Source organism: Lepisma saccharinum, chromosome 24 (genome assembly GCF_977018435.1).
Source record: "Lepisma saccharinum chromosome 24, izLepSacc3.1, whole genome shotgun sequence".
Classification (NCBI taxonomy): domain Eukaryota; kingdom Metazoa; phylum Arthropoda; class Insecta; order Zygentoma; family Lepismatidae; genus Lepisma; species Lepisma saccharinum.
Genome location: NC_139252.1, coordinates 40,543,410 through 40,563,634, shown reverse-complemented (window position 1 = coordinate 40,563,634; position 20,225 = coordinate 40,543,410). Strand labels below are relative to the sequence as shown.

At 37.6% G+C, this 20,225-nt stretch overlaps 1 protein-coding gene across 1 annotated transcript in view; it reads left to right on the top strand.

Moving 5' to 3' along the window:
• The window catches only part of LOC145978159 (uncharacterized), a 97,507-nt gene that overhangs the window by 59,570 nt on the left and 17,712 nt on the right, over positions 1–20,225 (top strand). Inside the window, exon 9 of the mRNA XM_083110598.1 lies at positions 5,416–5,432. Within this exon, the coding sequence (XP_082966724.1) occupies positions 5,416–5,432 (17 nt within the window). The remainder of the gene's footprint in view (positions 1–5,415; positions 5,433–20,225) is intronic.

The window sequence follows — 20,225 nt, the reverse complement described above, 5'->3', positions numbered from 1 at the left end:
TGGATGCTTAATTTTGAAATTTCTATCTCTCGACCTATTTGCCGCTCCTGTGATAAGTTTCTATCAACCTTTCTTGCTTTGTACGGCTCGTCTTCTTGGTTTTCTTCCGGAAGGATTTTTTTTGCTGACATTCTGAACACTTCCATCTGCTTCAATTCTAATGATAGTAAGCTTAGTAAGTTCCGTAGGGCAGTGACGTGCCCAGGATTTTCGAAAGGGGGAGGGGGTTACGTATATATATTTTGCAACGCTTTCCTGCCTTCGATGGAATGTTGGGCCGATTATGACCACCAGCCAACATCCCTCCCTTACGCACGCCACTGCTACAGGTAGATCTGCTTGAAATTCTCTCCTATACTCTGTCCCCGGAATCTGTGGAGCAAGGCTGATAACTGCAGTCGCTTTCCCCCCTCCACGCAATCCCGTTCCTCACGTGTTCATTGGCGGAGCCGTCTCACGTCACTACTTGCGCAGATACTTGTTTTCGTTCGCTTGCTCTAGAGATAACCGCGACGCGCTTCTTCTTTTTCCAGTCAACTTGTGAATGCGGGTTCATTTCTTGCTCTCTGATTGGCTGTTGGAAAGTTACGGTGCTCTGATTGTGAGAATATCTTATTTGCGCTGTACGTTAAGTTAGGTTAGGTTAGATAGCAGCAAATTTGCGCTGAAAATAGGAAATAAGATATTCTCACAATCAGAGCACTGTAACTTTCCAACAGCCAATCAGAGAGCAAAAAATGAACCCGCATTCACAAGTTGACTGGAAAAAAAAAATCGCAACCGGGACAGAGTATAAACTACCTTTACACTTCTGTCTTCTATCTTCTTTACACTTACTATCTGCGTTTACACACTTCGTGCAGCACAAATTTTATTTGTTCAAAGCTTAGTCTGGCTTCACCCGTTATTTCAAATGGATTAAACCGGAAAATGCCAGAAAATGTTGTATGTTATAAGCTGTTAAAGTGTGTACACATTTTTTTAGGATAACACCCTGAATATTTAATAAAGCATTTTTGGCTTGTACCATCTTAAATTCAAGGTGACCCAGAAATGGTGTAGGTTAGGGCCCAGAGGATGAATGTCACCAGTTCATTCAGTGTCTCCGATGGACCGAGGTTCTTTCGTAATACAACGTTTTTCTCCGGTTCAGTTGCGACAGTGAACGGAAATTCTGAAACACGCAAGCGTCGCTAGTTTTGAGCTTGTGGAATTCGTTTATCTTGAAATGAGAGTATTGTGAAAACGAGAGCCATCTTCTCTAATGGGAAATTGATGCGCGATCACTGACGTTTATAATGACATAATGCATTCATGTAGGACAACCAAATGACAGAAAAATTGTCTACATTATCAAATTTTACGGTTTCGAGTTTGCCATTACGAAATTTCCTTGACAAGAAGATTTCGCTGTGGTTTATTTGCCTGTCAACAACAGGGGCAAGAAAGAAAATAAAAATAATAAATGTTGTTACTGGATTTTCGTCATTGACCAGAACCTGCTCTGTATTTAGCAATTTATGTTTGGAGATATGGAAGCGTTAATGTTATTTTTTTAAAAATATTGTTTGTTTTTTTACAGCTGTAATAACTTTTCTTAATTTCAGTAAGAGAGAGAATTCGTAAATTGGCCATTGAATACACACAGCAATTAATTTCTTACACATATGGATTTTATTCCCAAATGAAAACCTAATTTTTAATATGTTGCATCTCTACAACGGCACACTGCAGCCATGGTTATTAAATTAAATGCTTTCCAAATTAAATATTTTATAACAGAGTACGGTTGGGTGCACAAGTATTGCACAGCAAATTGTCCATGACTATTTTCATTAATTTTTCTCTTGCTTCCTGCATGTTTTTGAGGAATGGTTTCTTACGTGTACTGGTGCAGATATTTTCAGCAGTTCGTTAGGCGATTTGTTTCAATGCTTCAAGCTGTCATTATGCAAAGCACAGAGAATACACATGGTAGAGGACAATTTTCTTGGTAATACTTATGAATCCCACTGTACAATAATTGATGTAAATTAATTGAAAAGTATATTAACATCTGGAAAAATATAATATCTGTTATGCTATTGTTATTATTCTACAGTCATACTTCATTTCTAATGTGGATGATTGTACATCGTGTCATGTTATTTATTATCATTACTTAGACAAGGTGCTGTATTAGCGACAAGGTTGTTCATGGCCACTCAAAAGATACATTACGATCATAATCTTCTTCAAATCCTGCTTGTGTTCCGGAGATGGGAATGCGTTGAGAAGGTAGGAACCACAAACCATTTCCTCGTAAGATGGACCAATCAGAGACCCCATAAAGGCGTAGAAATCGTGTCCAAAGGATGTGCTGAGCCAACACGGATGACACTCTTCTGAATGGAGAGCAGGCAATCTATCACGGGCTCCAAGTGAGATGTACCTTACTTACAAATAGATTAAGAAATAATATAAATATTTTGTTACCTTTTTTTTAATTGGAAAACAATCCCTGCTATCGTCCAAACGACACAGTCTAATCATGACTAATGTTTAGATTATTGATATAAATACTAGTGGCAGAATCAGTAATTTAAAACATCTTAACACGGGCGAGATCGGTAAGTTTGGTTTAAGTTCACACTTTATGCTCAGATAGGCTAATCGGGACTTGATCTGCTGCAATTGGAAGTGGGATACGAGGCAATATGTGCCGCTGCTGGGAACCGAAGCCTGGATCCCTTGTTTACGAGGCGCTATTGGTGTGGATCAAACAGTCAAGTTCGGATACAGGCCGTTTCCTTTCCATATCATAACTCCAGATTTAAGTTCATAAAACTCAATAAGAGTTTCAAAATTAAATTGAAAGAAATGCTTCTACAGGAACAGCAGCAGAAAGGTAGCACATACTAGAAGTGAACTGGCACTCAACAAGCGACAAAACACTCATATTCTATAACTGTAACTATTGGAATTTTATTAATATCTCCAAATTATTATTATTATTATTATTTACTTAAATGCAACCTTATGTTAACACTCACATTTATATTTTTTCTTTTCACATTTGTATTTTTTTTCAATTTCTCTTTAGTGTAATCAAGTAATCCATCTGTACTTATATATTATCATATTATATTATATATACTTATATTTTCTTATGTAGCTCATGACAAGGGTTAGGTGGTAGAGCAGTCTACGACTGAACCTCGCCCGCTAAATAAAGGACTTATTATTATTATTATTGTTATTATTATTATTATTAATATAGCTGCATAGTCTCAAAGTAAATATGCTGCCCCTAAAGGACAAAGGACTCGCAGCTCGACTTTAGTCAACCGGCAACTTTGCCATGTGGATTTTGGATCTTACCTGGAGGAACATTATTGCTCTCTCGATTGAGTACATTAATACTTCTGGGATTGGCCCGTTGCCACGGCAAAGTCTTTCCCTGAGAGACAAATCCAGATAATGCTACGCTTTGGGTAAACCTCCGTTCATGCAAGCATGCAGTAGTATCTGCATGATATCGAGACTTGTTTCAACATATTTTAAATCGTGAAAGTGATTTGTACCAGGGAGCGAAGCTAGAGAAATTATGAAAAAAACTAGAAGAAAGAGAGAAGGGAATCTCGGAGGATAAAATACAAGATCACACGATACCAAATCAAAACATTAAGAACACCTGCTACTCATTTACATGAGCAGCAGATACACTAGGTTGTTTGCTCCGCACTACAAGAGAGCGTGGTGACAAAACAATGCAAATATAATTCCCCTGAGATTAATATAAAGCTGATCCCAATATCATATATTGGAAATGCAATACGTATATTCCACAATTCTCTTAAGGCTGGTAAACATTGGTCGAGTAAACGTTACATTAATGCTATTTTATAGGGAAGGAAACAATTTTTACCGTTCCATGGGAAGGAGGGTTGGGGGAGGGGTGATACAAAATTTTGTCTGTTCAAGAGCACGCCTATCATTTTACATGGTGCTTGCAACAACATGTAAATCAGCATGGACCTCAAGAACCACCGGAATGGAAAAATATGCCTATTTATTTTATTTTACCTGTTGCGTCTTGTTTATCATGGCGAAGTTAAGGCTTTGTAATTGTTGGTTGGTTTGAGTTTATTTTCAAGTCCACTTTATACACAGACAGACTAATCGGGACATGCGGAGGCACAAGTGGTTCGGATACCACTTTAAACTGTAGGTCCACTCCCGATTACCCTTTCTGTGCATAGAGTGGACTTAAAACAACAAATTAATCGATCAATAATCGGGGTACGTACATATTATACATGTATGTGTGTTCTGAATAAATAATGACATCAACAATTGCATGTGAACAATATTTCTCTTGTTGCTAAGGTTTCTAATCTGTATGATTATCATTCAAATTACGAATGAGTTAAAAATGACATTTTTCTGGAATTATAAGTGTTAGGCACTGCAAAAATATTCGTAAACAAGCAAGTTGAACAAAAAGCAGGACAATAACACCAAGATAGCTGAGGAGACTAGCAAATTTTGAAGGTACGTGCGTAAAGTAGGAGCTTCATAAAAGAGAAACCAAGAAAGTGTTTCTAGGGCCGGCCGATAGCAAAGTTGATAATGCTGTCAGCTTTATCCAAGAGTCTTTCTCTGGATAAAGTGGACATAAAAAGAAACTCAAACGGGCAAGATCTATTCATGTTAGTGAAGTAATAGTTATTTTCAGTTCAAAAAACTCGACGCGGAGCCCGCTGTCTATAAAGAAGAGTGTATAGTTGTTTTCTTTTCTTCTATATACATAAGTGTCAAAGGATTATAAATTGTAATCTGTAATATTTTACATATATCGACTCAACTTGCACAGTTATTAATATAAGTGTAGCTCTAATCAAGGATTCACATTAATTACTTACATTTCTAGGAACAAACTATTGTTGCTGGCTGCATATTGGAGGTGAGGAGGACAAGTTTGTTTCCTGCAGGGGGCTTGACGATTTTTTTACGTCACTGAATTAACCATTGCACGATTTTTATTATCTAAATGTTTTGTATTCAGTTTAATAATGATAATAATAATAATATACATTTGAACCCTCTGTCCAAAATAGGATATTTTCAGTAAATATACAAGTGTTGTGTTTATACATGAAATACCAGGTATCGAAGCCGGTAACCTTACATAAATCTTGCATTTAACATTCAACACGTTCTGCTGATGGCTCTTAAATAGTAATACGATGTATAATATCATTGATTTGCTTTATTTCACTTAACTTTTCTGCCACTAATCGCAAAGATGAGGATGATTAATGATATAAAACTGATGAAGGGACACTCACATAGAACATTCATGCCCAGGACAGGATTCGAAACCGAGAAGTATAATATAAATTAATTGTAATGATGTGTATATTGCGATTACAGGACTCAAGCACTTCAGAGTAAGGAAAATATCTCTAAGTTTTGACACCTCTGAAAAATTTTGGTTATATGCCCCATGTATACTGTATGCCCCAGGCCCCACATCAACCTAGTGCCGACCTTGTGCCAAAGAAAGCAACATTGTATTATTACTCTCTAGAGCTAGTGAGGATATGTGCATGCTTTCTTGTCAAGGTACACCCAACGGCAAAAGAAACAGCAGGCGAATTGTTCATCACCATTTTCATTCGGTCTGTATTGCACAATATGATGACAATGAATTGAACTAAAGACGTCAATAAGCAGAGGGCAATACTTGTCTCGCACCAACATAATTTCATTCCTTAAAACAACACAGGATGTAGAATAAAAGGTAATGAAAATTACGATGGACAATTTGCCTACCATTATCTTTGCCGTTGACTGTACAATATAAAGAGAAAAGACAAGGAAAGGATTTGAAATCGGAGCTTCTGACGTCGTAGCCAACCACCTACGCCACGGAGGTCGACTTTCGTGGTGTGTGGGGAGAGGAGGGGAGGCTCCCACAATTAGTCCAACCCGGGACCGCTTGCACCAAGGGTGAGAGTGCTACAGGCAACAGGGGCTACCGAACCGGCGAATCAAGTACTTCACAATTAATATCCATAACGTTTTCTTTCGACCTTGAAATAAATGTTACGATGGGATTGTACTGAGACAGGTGTTTGTAAAGAATGGACAGGACAGACTGAAACTTATTCCCCGACAGTCTTATTTCTCTAGAACCTTTAGTAAACTCCAAATTGAGAACTGTTTTGCTGTTGAAACTACTCAAACATGAGAGAGGCTGTACAATTCAGTGGCGGATACTGAGTACAAGATCTGGGCTATCTCACAATGTCACGTGGTCCCAGGCTATGAATAGAAATAAATTTACCAACTCCTAAGAAATCAGGTTGCCAACTCCTAGGAAATCAGGTTGGCAACTCCAGCATCAGCATCATCTCACTGATATGAACAATATTATTTAAAATTTCTGATCGATTTTTCTCCTGTATTTTATTATCTAGACTTCAGGCTTCGCAGATAGCACAGCTAGGCTAGAATATACGCTCCCGCTGTACATTAAACTGATCCATTGTTTAATGTTAACTTGAAGGTAAAGAGACAACTGAGAGATTCAAGATGAGACCGAAATGGCCGGTTGTACCGATATCTTTACCTCCAAAAAGAGAGAAGTACCAACCAATGCAAAAGTCACCAAACAAGTTCAAGAAAGCCAAGGAAGAGAAGCTAACCAAGAAGAAATCAAGACACTTAAACTTATTATTTATTCATATCACTGCCTAGTCAGGGCGTAATGGCATGTTTGTTTTGTCTTCCATTCTTTCGAATATCACCACGGTGCTGTTCGAAAGAAACCGTCTCCATATAGTTCATATATATAGCAGTATTACAATATCATACAGGGTAAGAGTTTTCATTTTAAAGTTTTAAATGAATCATTGTATCTTTTAGTACTTGTGAGAGGTGCTTAGTATTTAATATTTTACTTTTTTCCTGAAAAATTAATGATAGGGGCTCTTTGGTAAGCTTTACTTTTAAACTTTAGCAGTTCCCATTCAGTGAAATCCGTAAATACATTTATATATTTCGGCAGTTAAATTCTTAATACCTTTTATTCAATCAGTGCTCGAAGTGGAAATTCCTACTGGGGTATAGGGAGAAGGAGGAGTGCCTTTCTACAAATTACCCCTACTTTAAAACTACATCCAACGCTTACCCAGTCCCAAATGTCACCTCACGTCCCTTGTAAAACCATACGTTACATGCGAGACTGGAGCTGAGAACAAACATGTTTTTATTTTCCTGATTAGGCAGAAAATAATGGTCCCTTTCCTGCCCTCCAAAAAGAGTTTTGGCCGGTTAGACCTATTCATTGCCTTCCAAAAAGATGCCAAAGTATTTCGTTAGGTTTTATTTAAAAGATATTTGTCACTATCAAGTCGCGAGAACTTGAGAAAAATTTCAAACTCCTCAAAAATTGTGACTAAAAAAGCAATGCATTTTATTATTTTTATTAAGTAAATTTAACTGCAATAAAGATTATACCTAAAAATTACTCTAATTTAATGTTTATAGAAGAAAATATTATTTACTAAAATAAATATTTAAATTAAGAAATTACGCCATCTGTCGACAAACTTTTACAAAATGCACGAGAGAAAGTTTTATAATATTCGAAAGCCTCATTATTCTGAACAAAATGAAGATATGTTTCTTTATTTTTTGTGAAATACATTGTATGTACGATTGTAATTGGTAAAATAAGAAAAAAACATTTATACTTGCAAGATATTTAACGAGAAAGTTAGAAAATTCACTAGTATTGGTTTGATAGACAGGCTAATTTTGCTAATATCGTAAATGATCAGTGGAATCCTGATACCATATCTTCATACCTATTTGTGTTCATTTATTTCAGTAGCAATATTATCATTTTTATAGCATATTTAGCCTATACTTATTGCTTAAAACAGTTACTGAAACGATTTGACTAATCGTATGTGCAAGGACAGTTTGAAAATAGGAAACTAACTTATTAGTGTATAATCAACTTGCAATTAAAAGACAAATAATTTCTTCAATTTTTCATTGATAATAACAAAAAGTACATAATATATGATAGGGAGCAGGCAGGTATCTAGAAATATGTTTCGGGGAGAGTCCGAACCAAGTGTCTCGGGAATAATAATAATAAAATTAAAATAATTATATTAAATCAAATTAATACTAATTACAATTCATTCATTAATATTATATTATTATTACACGAATAGGTAAATAGACTGTATAAGAATAGAGATATAACAGCGCATAATCATTACGTAGCTTACCTGTAGTTAAGAACGGAATAATTTACATAAACACAAGTGCCCTGGCAATGAAATTAATGTCAAATAGATGAATAATTGAATATTTATCGAATAACAACATGATGTTATATGTAGTTGAAGAAAAGTAAGTTTCTGATTAATATTTTATGCATGTTATTTTGAGTAGTAGTGTACATAAATCTTCATTAAATTTTATTCAAAGCCGTATGATTCCAATATAATCCTTTCCTTCTAAAAAGTTCAGAGGAAATTAATAACCATCGATTATGCAACAAATGCTAATATTTTCATTACTTAATTTTAGTACTTCGTAAGTCTTTCACGAAGTCCGGACCCCTGGACCCCTCCCCCCTAAATACGTCCTTCCTGTCTTTCAATGCCATATGATCAGAATATAATCCTTGTCTTCCAATAAGTCCAGAGGAAAATATACAAAAAAGGCTAAACGAATATATTTTTCATCATTTAATTTTACTACTTGATAAGTCTTTCGGGGGAGGAATTATTTTCCTTGTTGAGAACTAAATGAAGGGTGTAAAGGCTAGTGTTGGGCGATATATCGTTCAGATGATATATCGCGATAATGGAAAAATATCATTCAGGCGAAATCAACTAGACGATATATCGTCACCATATTTTGGCGATATATATCGTGGGGACGATATATCGCCGATATCATGATACGGAAAAAATATCGTATCGTATCGTCTGTGACGATATTTTCTTGACGATATCAAATGTCCGATATCGTCCATCCCTAGTAAAGGCTGGGAAATAAAAAAGAATCTCGGCCTCATCCCCCTTCAGTCTTGTATCGGTACAAACTCTTACAGTAAACGCACCCCACTTCTTTCCCAGTGTTCATATTCATGTTTTTATGGTATATATCTAATGCTTGTCTTGCTTCTATTTGAGGAAAATTTCACGTGTCAGCGAACTTGAACACCTTGAACTCCCCAAGATTGAGCCTATCCGAGAAGTTCATGGTGCCTCGACCCCCTGCGCAGAGAATGTTGAGAGAACCTTCATCCCAATCTGAAATCAGAGTTCCTGAAGAAGAGTGCCAATGGAAATATGCTTGCGATGTATTTGGAATGTATGTGTCATTAAGCTGGACAATAAAAAATAATGAAATTACAAATAATGCCAGATGTATTTTCTTTCAGTAGTTATGCGAGGGTCATTCCAAAACAAATGAGTGCAAGTGAATGTACAGTCTTAGAAAAAAATACCTGGGCCACGGGACGTAGAATTTCGTAACGTCTTAAAGCCTGTTGTTTATGCAACCCAAATAACAAAATATTCGCTTAAATTTGCCTGGTGATTCTGAGTTCTCGGGAAGGATTGAGCTTTGATAGCATGAGTCACATGACTCGTCCCCAGCCACAACAAACAGCTGGGTGCTACGATGCCTCCAGAAGAAAATTTTAGGAACTGGTTTCTTGACAAGACCTACTCGTAAAGAAATACTATTCTTTCAAGTGATATTAGAGTCATTGTCAAGAGGTTCGCTGAAATGATGGTTCTCATCACAGACCACATGCCACACGTTAATTGTTTAAGTCCAGTTCATGCACTGGACCTACAGATTAAAATGGTATCCGAACCAAATGCCTCTCTATTTGGTATTGAATTCGGAAGCCTTTCATTACATGGCGAAGACGTTACCACTACTACATCAGAGAGGCAATGGAACCCATTGAGAAAGAGATAAGCGAAAATTGCTGCGTGACAAACCATATTTGCCCGTAAATTTTAAAAATAAGACAATATTTTGTACTGACAGTTTCGAACCGTGTGAGAGGCATATATTTTTTTGTACCATCGTCCATTTCACGAGTTTATAATTCTTCCTCACCGACACGAGTAACGCGAGTGGTAGAAGAAAAGCGAAGTAAAATAACTGAAACAGAAATAAAAGGAAAAAGCGAAATAAATTTTATTCATAATATTCTGCAGTCACTTGAGTTGTATTCACGGGATGCTATCTTTAAAGAAAGCCGTGGTCTCTTCCTTGTCTTTTTTGCTTTCTTTGTGCTCTTGCTTCCCCCGTCACGATTGGTCTAAAACTAATTAATGCGACGTTAATTAAACAATCCAAACAACGAAACAATGCACAATCAACTGCACAAAACAACATTCCAAATGTTTTCGAATCGGAAAACAATTGAGATGCTGTAAAATGACTTAAGATGTAGTAATAAAGTGGGAATTCGGTACCGTATAGAATTAAATCGGTAGAGATGTTCGATTTGATTGGATGTTTGTTATTTAGATTTGCTATTCTTTCACTTTTGGCAAATAGCGACGATGAAGATGAGTGATGCTATGATGAAATTGATGAAGGGACACTTACCAAGGACACCCACGCCCAAGTCGAGATTCTAACCAGGGACCCATGGCATCGTAGCGCGCTGTGCTAACCACTCCTCCATGGAGTGGACATTATAGCATATTTTGTGTGCTCAATTGGGATCAATCAATGGAATGAATAGGCATATTATATGATTAATAAATTCATATCATAATACCACGTCATATTATTCGGCACGAAGTAACATCAGAGACATTCAATCTTGCATTTTTGCCTTTCAACTAATTCTTTGAATTCAGGTTAATCACAACAATAAGATAAATTATGAAGCAAATGATAGTGAATGTGGGATATTATTACGAATTACCTGACAGAAACAACATTAAGCAGGCTCGGTGGTCAAGCTCATTAAGTGATTGACATTCGATATCGTCGCCAAAGTTCCCGGGTTTGAGTACCGTCCTTGTCGGGGGTGTTTGACTATTTTGTCATCAATTTCATGTAATGGTCACTCGTCCTTATCGTCGCGATCATCGAACAGGGAATAAAAATTATAAAAATAAATACGATGGAAGAGTACTTATTTCATCTCCACGAAATCTCCTACAAAACCGGAATATATAAAATACATGTATATTCATTCACATACATTTTCGATTTCTATATTTAAGTAATCGAGACCGAGAACGGGAGAGCAATTTTCAATTCGACAAACCGAGAGACGGAGAAACTGTCAAGTCTCGTTTCTTCTTGGCACCTCCGTAATCGAGTTGTTCTGTTTGTCATTGGCTTTGTATTGGCAATTATTGCCAGTATTCTTCCCCTGCAGGTAAACCATAACGATGAATTATGATGAAATGAAGCAGATAAAAGGGCAAGAACAAGAAAGTCATGCCTGTTCGGGACTCCAACCCAGAACCTTATGTAACGAGATTTGAAATTCTGGAGAAGGCGTCCGTGTTTCGCTTAGTTTTCTCTTTCCTCTACTTCTCTTATATTATCATACATGTATAATAAAAATGGATCTGATACGATATGTTGCGATTCATAATTGTGCTGGTTAGATGCTACAGATGTGAACTCCAAACTGCAATATATTATTCCCTTGTGTTTCGTATGTGGTTGAACATGAAATTTTCTTACACTGTGACAACTTCTTTCTTAGTTTTGGTTTGGTGCACAGCAGTTGCGTGCGGTGACGTTTAGAGAAGGGTACGCAAGAGAAATACGTAAGTGAAATCCTTAGTGGATAATTTACCAAACTTTGAAAACAAAACTAGTGGCTGTATCAAATGCATTCATATGCACACAAAAAGAAAAAAAATATTTCTGCCGCATTTTTTGTTATGTTAAAGGAAGCAGAATTTAAGCTTCCTTTATGCACACTAAAGCTGATTGAAGTTAGTTGAATTGAAATGGGATCTAATTCAGGATTTTTTAATATAAAGACATAACCTTAAAATGTTTCAGATGTAACACGATAAAACATTTGTATGATATTTTATATTCTTGCTTCGCAAATATATTCTCAAAAAACGTGCAGCCCAACAATTCAACCTTGATTAGTTTCTTCATGCAGCGCGATGCACATTGAACGGGAACGAAAGAACAGACAAATGTTTAAATAAGTAATATCTTAATTAAGGGTTGAGGAAGAAATAAACACATAAGTAAGTTTTTTCCTGAAAATGCCTAACATACTGCTTACCATCCTTCGTAACTCCAGCCTGAGACAAGTCCTCCAATTCAGGAACAGGCCTCCCATTTCGGATTATTTACTTTCTTTTCATAACTATATGACGAAAAACCCCTCTCCAGAACGACATCCACAACTCCCGATTCCATATTATTTCTATTTCACCTCTTCACCGCAATGACAAAACAATAATAAGAACGAAACACTGCAAATTTCACACGCAAGACGGAAGAAACAAAAAACGTCAATCTCTCGCGGTAACAAGTGTCTCCTTCCTCGAAATAGCCACTCACATTTGTAGATGAATGGATCAGGGTTGTCAGTCGACGAGATATTTTGTAGAATGAAGAAATTACGGACTCTCGTAGAAAATGCATCAGAATAGAATGGTATTAATCCCAACACACTTCAAAAGCTCAAATAAACGTTGGGCAGGGTTCGAAGTCCTGAGGGGGAATGGAGGGATTTCCCCCACCAATAATATTGGCCACAAAAATCCCCACACCAAAATTTCCCCGGGGGGGGAGAGTTTTTGTTATAACAATGAAAGAAGGATAATATTGAAAACATACACTACCTCTTCAAGAGATATTTAACAGATCTACACCAATAGCAAAATATGTAGAAGTAAAACAAGAATGCAAGACAAATATAAATATGATGTTAATAGAAAAACTATTGCATAATAAAACGATTCCAACTATTTTTGTAATTTATTGAATTAATTGTAATTAATTTATTCTTTAACCCGTTAGTAAATGAATTTGTTTGCTACTTTATAAATATCTCATGTATATAAAAGTAACAAATTGATTTCTTTCTATGTATTTATTAATAATGCATTTTTAAATATTTAGAAATTCATTATTTTTTATATGGAATGACATTATAAATATGTATATCATAATTATATTATGTGTATATGTAATATATGCGCGCGTGTGTGTAGATTGAGATATCTCCCCACCCCACCACCACCAATATGATGTTGCACCCTTATGTTGGGCACAATGTAACGTCCATTTACATAACTTTGCAACGTAAGGGAGCGGGGGTGCATTCGAATCCCATAGTAAGCATTGTGTTTATGTTTTTTCTTTCGTTCATTTATATCGTCGGGTCAACAGTCAACACCCATCCTTATCATAAGCTGAAATGCAAAGTGACACGAATACAATTTTGATCTCTAGAATGAGAAAGACAGATACTGAGAATGGTGTGAAACATGCAAATTGTCCACATAATTTCCCTCTGACATATTGACATGACGACGCCGAAAAGTGTTTCAGGTTAAACGCAATACTCAGTCGATCACTCCATTTCCCTCACCTCCCGATAAACATTTTCTTGCCTTCCGCTCCGATTTGTATGTCAGTAATCAATTTTTATAACGCATTTTTATTGCAACCAAATCACAGGGATTAATTTATCTAAGCGTGTCTGTCCAATGTTAGTAAACTAAACATTCGAGAAAAAATATATGTTGACTACTACCAACACTGCAGACGCGGCCAAAATCTTGGGTACCCTGGCTTCTTAGAACCATGTGCTTTGAACAGGAAAATGCACCGTGGGATGAGCGCGGGAAGACCCAAACATATGGTGGGGGTTGATCGGAGCCAATGGGGATTGCCCTCCGAATTTCTAGGGTACCCAACAGAGGCAGCAGCTTTTGCTCGTGGAAATCGGGAGAAGCCACGGTGGATGGGGTGGGTGCGGGCAACACCGAAGGCACAATCGGGCAGACGTTCGGGACTGCCTGGAGGGCCAGACTACTCGGGCAAGGCAGCAGCGTTCTCGGACGGAAGATGGAATTTCTGGCAGTGGAAGGGGTTTCGGATAGACGATAGTTGAATTTTCATGCTCCGAGAAGGTGGGGAAAATTATTATTTTTTCTTACGGTGTTGTGGGTACGCAGTGAGTACCTTGCGTACCCAGAATGCACGCCGCTGGTGCACAGATATGCTAATCTGGACTCGACCTTCAGTTTAAAGTGGGATACTAACCACTATGTGCATCCACCGTGTATCAAACCCGGGATCCACTGATTACAAGGCGACGACGTTATCACTACGCCATCGAGGAGGCCCCATGACAAAATGTTATTCACTCGATCTCTACCATAATTTATTTCAGCATTTACATTTTCGATTTCTTCTTCTATTTTCCTTTTGTTAACTACTCTTATACAACTCTTTTTGCGTCTTCGAATTTCTTCTTGTTTCAGGAAAAAATAATACATGCAGGCTGTATAAAAATCCCCCGTTCAAATAGATAAAACGTTCACTCTCGAGAACTAATTTACATGTTTGTCACTAAAGTAACCATTAGGAAGGAAACTATTGAAATGGTAACTGATATAACTGCAGATGAAACAATACTTACAGCCACTAACGAAATATCTATTCTTGTGTAGCCTCACAGGCAAGTATATGGTGAGGCATTCACTCTTGCTGACTACGGGCGAAGGTCACTGAACTAAAGGGTGGTGGCAAGCAAGCAGGCTTCTGCTCTACCAAAGACGAGGTCACGTGTTCCAGTTATCAATGGCGTACGAAATAAGGAGGAACACAGCTATCTGCCGTATGTTTTGGTCCCGTCATTGCACTTTATCGTCGTGGCCTTGAAGTTCCCTCAGGGCACTCCTACGTAAAGGCTTCTCAGCTAGAAGGATATCTTCCCCATTGGGTGGAGGAAAAGTGGGTGCGTATAAAGGTCCTTCAACTTTCGTATTCTTTTTCATTTCAGAACCCGTGCTGTATCGTCGACTTAATCCAATCTATCCGATGTAGGTTTTAGGTTCTGTTTCTGTTCGGTTATTTCACGTTGTCTCCCTGCTTATGTTATTCGCGACGAAGGTTCTGGATTCGATAATCTGGACAATAACGGGATTGTGTTAGTTGCTTGATTTGGTGTCTTAAGTCCACTTTATGTCCTGCAGACAGGAAACCATAAACATGGAAGAGAAGCTTATATTCTATGAAACCTGACGCTATGTGCTCGAATACTGGCTAAATATAATCCATAGAGGCATAGCAACGTTAAACAACCTCTTATATGATACATATAGGTTTAAAAAGGTCAAAATACAAAGATTCTGTGCGCCTCACTGATGGCGTAGTGGTAAGGCCTTGTAATCAAGGGGCCTGGGGTACGATACCAGGTGATCGCACATAGTGGTTCGGATCCCACTTTAAACTGTATGCACTTCAGATTAGTCTATCTGTGCCGGTGACTCAGTCGGTAACGCGTCTGACTACCATGCTATAGGCTACGGGTTCGATTCACGGCCGGTTCAAGCCCGGGAACTTTTCTAACGTTGGAAGCGGCCCCAGCGCCCAACCAGCGTCGAATGACATGGGTACCTGGGGGAAACCCTGGTGGTAAAGGCGGTCAGGGGCGTGATGCTGATCACATCACCCCCACTCACGAACGAATCAAGAAAGTGTGGGGCGGCGTGATGCTGATCACATCACCCCCCACTCACGAACGAATCAAGAAAGTGTGGGGCGGCGTGATGCTGATCACATCACCCCCACTCACGAACGAATCAAGAAAGTGTGAGGCGTTACCCCCACACCCCCTATACGCCTTCATGGCGTAGCGCCAAGCACAGGTGAGAACTTTACCTTTTTTTTTTTTTTGCATACAGTGGACTTACAACAAAATTTCAACTTGCGATAAAGATTATGATAAGGTATTAAAGAATTGGGTCTAACACATTTTTTATTGTTTACCAATGACATTATTAACTAATATTCTTAATTTCAGTTTCAAGATGAAATCGGCTACGAAATAAAAGGAGTGGGTTCATATTTCTGTTACGAAATTCCACTTTTGTAGTAGACCTGTGCCACACTAAGTTGTGACAATAAACAAATCTGAGACACTTTCAAAGTATTAAATTTCTATCTACGTATTTGGGAAAAATCTTTCAATATAATACTTTTTTTGGACGCGTCAAATCATAGTATTTAATTCCTGTTTTAGCAGCTTTAAGAAACCTGATTGTTTTGGGGGGGGGTTACAAATGCCCTTTCTGCTCCCGTCAAGTTACGCCTATGACAAACAGGAATTCAAAGTAAAAGACTGTCCCGACTAAATCGGGAGACACGTCTGATAGATTTACAATTGGGAAAATCATAATTAAGCGTGTAGTTGAAAACAACCTATTTTCATATATTGCATGCAGCTCTACTTTTTCTGCAATGTGGATCAAGAACTGGGGACGTGGAGAAGCACAACACTCCACGTAACCAATAGTCACGTGACCCTCTTTGCTTTCCTGTCATGTTGACCTTCGCTGGAACACATTTCTCGGTGTTAAGACAGGCAAAATCACCCGATCATCGAAGGGTGCAATATGTGTTGCCTACCCTCCTGCATTACTTGCTCCTATTAAAGCCTTATGGGGAAGAACTTTTTTCCATGACTGTACATGTGATAGACATGAAGCATATGCTCGTATCATACAGCTTATGTTTATCCATATGTTTACCTAACCAACTGAGTTTTAGATATAAGATAGGTGCAGGTAAATACGCCAAAATAAGGGTTTCGATTATTTATATACATATTTTGCAATGTAGCAATGTTTTAATCAGGCTAAGGAAAAAGTGATAGATATAAAGTGGCGTGTTTATGAACAACTGCAGGTACATTTAGAATGGAATTGTACAGAAAACTTGTTATAAGCACTTACAATGTGATCACCGAATAAAAATGCTGTCATCAAATTGCGTTCTCGAGGTTAGAAAGGAAATTAAAAAGTGGATATTATACAATAAACGAAATACAGAAATTTCAAACGTACATGAGAACTATTTAAACAACTGAAGATATCAATAATCCAATGGAAATAATTGAAAAATTAGTAGAAATTAATATTAATTTCTCACTTTTCAATGCATTTTGAAATAACAGTGTATAGTTGAAGACTTGATATTAAACATTTTTATTCGACATAAATGAATACAGGTATTAACGCCATACTTGGCACATTCAATTGTTCTACATCGTAGTCAGTCCACTGGCAGTTACTTCCAACTTCTGAGTTTGCTTTCATAGATATTGAATTGAGATATATTGTATGGCACATGTAACGTTGAATATTGGTAAACTTGTTCCAGTGGCGGCACAAGGGTTCCGTCCCGTAGCTAGATATTTTGGCGCCATAGGGAGGACTGTGGTTCGGCACCCTTCCCCAGGGGCGGCACAAGGGTTCCGCCCCGTAGCTAGATATTTTGGCGCCCTAGGGAGGACTGTGGTTTGGCACCCTTCCCCAGGGGCGACTTTGGAGCCGGGCGACCACCCTCGGGGGTGCCAATCTGGATTTCCGCCTTGAGCAATGTCAGAAGCTTTTTTCTGATTATATAAGCTCGACTATTTGAAAAGAGTTGTATTTGCACAGACAAAAATTAATGTAAGTTACTGCTGCATAACATAGTAAGTATATTGCAAACTCATGCAAAAATTTAAGTTGAGAGGTTATTGTTATTTTGAAATCATTATGTAGTTATTAATAAACACATACCTACAATAAACGTGTTCCTTAACAGTAACAGTTAAAGTCATTAAAATCTGAAAACATGCTAATGTTTTTTGAAGGAAGAAGGTGGAAAGTATATAGGTAAAAGTAGGGGTGCCGCAACAAATCCACCTCGCCTGGGTGAAAATTTTACGTTCAAAGAGTAGAAGTCTCTTATAAGTTTATTATTATAAACTGGCATTAAAACAAAAGTTTACTACATATATAATTAATTTGATAGTTTGAGCACCCCTGGAACAATTTCTGAAAACACCCATGGGTGAGGGTGTGGTCTGCCGTCATGACGGATGGTAAACGGCTGTCTCTGAATCAGAAACAAAAACAACAATTCACTACTCGCGCACCAAAGACAAATCTCCAAACATAAAATCTTTTATTATATAATAAAAGTAGGGGACAAGGACCCTCTGCTTGCATCAGACCCTCCCTCTTCCTTCCTTCCGCGTTTGTGCAAAGCCACGCTCAGATGCCATGTCGCAGGGACCCATATGCACAAGGTCTTACGTTCTCATCCCAGTAATTTGTCGCTACGTCATTAAGTTGTTATTTTGAAAGATACACAAGGCGAAAGGTTGAACTCAAGATTAGCCCAAATGCACTTCTTCCTTTGCACAGCTCGCACGTAATTTAAGTAATCTGTTTAACTCAACCTGTCCGAGGACGTCGCAGCCAATCAGAGGAGATGTGATGGACAATCATCGTAAGAAAAAATAAGTTAACAGGCAAGTTTTTTTTCCTTCTCATTTTATTTCGATTTTCTAGTTCGTTATGTTAATTGCTACGATGAGTATGAAAGGTCGGTTTTGGAATTAACAGTTACTTTTCATTGAGTTAACAGTAGTAAAGACCGCATCACACGGCGCTGGATTTCCAGTAGGTATGCCCTAGTTGGCGCTGGACTGGCTACCAATTTTCTAGTTTTCGCCTCACACGATACTTATCAGAATACTTGTCGATATACTTTTATTCCCATACTAGGGAAGTTGTAATGGCAGCCGCGTGAGATGTAAACAATGTATCACTTCACATTTTTAAAAGCCGATAACTATTCAACCGAGAGGAATAACGTTTCGTATAAAACGTTATTAGGTACAAAACAAACAACGTGCACTCAGCATAGATGGTGTAACTCAACGCGCCTTTCATGCTGTATACGTTATACATAGCTGGAGTAACGCTCGGAAACCACAGACAAAAAAGCTCCTTTGCACACTCACAGATTATCTTCACATGACGAAACTTTGCTCTGATTGGCTGTTCCACAGAATCCAGTCGAGGAAAGCAAGTAGCAATTAGAACATGTCCTATTCCTCAAAACCAGACAAGCAGTCAGCCAGGCGGCTATGATTGCTACCTAGAAAGTTAGTTCAGCGCTAACTAGGGCATTCCTACTAGAAATCCAGTTCCGTGTGATAGGGGCTTAACTTTACTTTAACTATTTACTTTTCGCAATCAGTAACTGTAACCATATCTGTTATTTTTCAGTTAGCAAAAGTAACAGTTACTTTTACAATTACTTTTGTGTACATTTTACCAATAAACAAAATTATGGTTTGCTGAAAATATGCAAACAGATGTGTCGATCAAATGTGTTTTATCGATTAAAATGTAACATGAATTCGAGGGAAACATAATTGCTTTGTGAATTCTGTGTAGGGCAAAATCCGTAGATATACCTTTTGGTGAGGTTATAGGATTAAAAGCTATGGATACTAGAGTTTGGACTTTAATTAAAAATTAACCAGTAGACCTACGTAAAAATGAGTTACGTCAAAATTCAGCTTATTCAATTGTGTGTTAAGCTATGGCAACGAATTTGTCTTCGAGTATGCCTTCGGTTTTTTATCGTTTTGAGAACAAAAAGGGGGTCGGTTTTTTACTTTTTTTACACGACCACTCTCTATGAAGTTCTATAAATAAAAAAATGTGGCCCGATCTTGATTAAATTTAAATACAGTGCAGGTAGAAAGGTTTTAAACACAATTCTTAATTTTCATTTTTTTTTTACTCGGCCAAAAAAGTGTCTTACCAATTTCCTGAAACAACTTTTCCTTAGTATTAGAGTGTGCTACAAATACGATATTGGTCTTGCTTTGAAGCTCTTTGCGACTATTTGTAAAAGCCATTATTATTGTCAATTCACATTGCGAAACCGATTTTGTACAGTTTATTATTCAACGGAGTAAATATCTATGTTGAACGTGGCGATACCGCATGTACTGTCCCTATAGCGATGTTCGTTAAACCATGGAAACTGCGGGCTGTCACTGCGAACACTTTTAATTTTTAATTGAAGTCCGAACTCGGGTATCCGTAATTTCTAATCCGATATATTGTATAAGTAACTTCACCGTCTGAAGGGAACTCAATATTTAG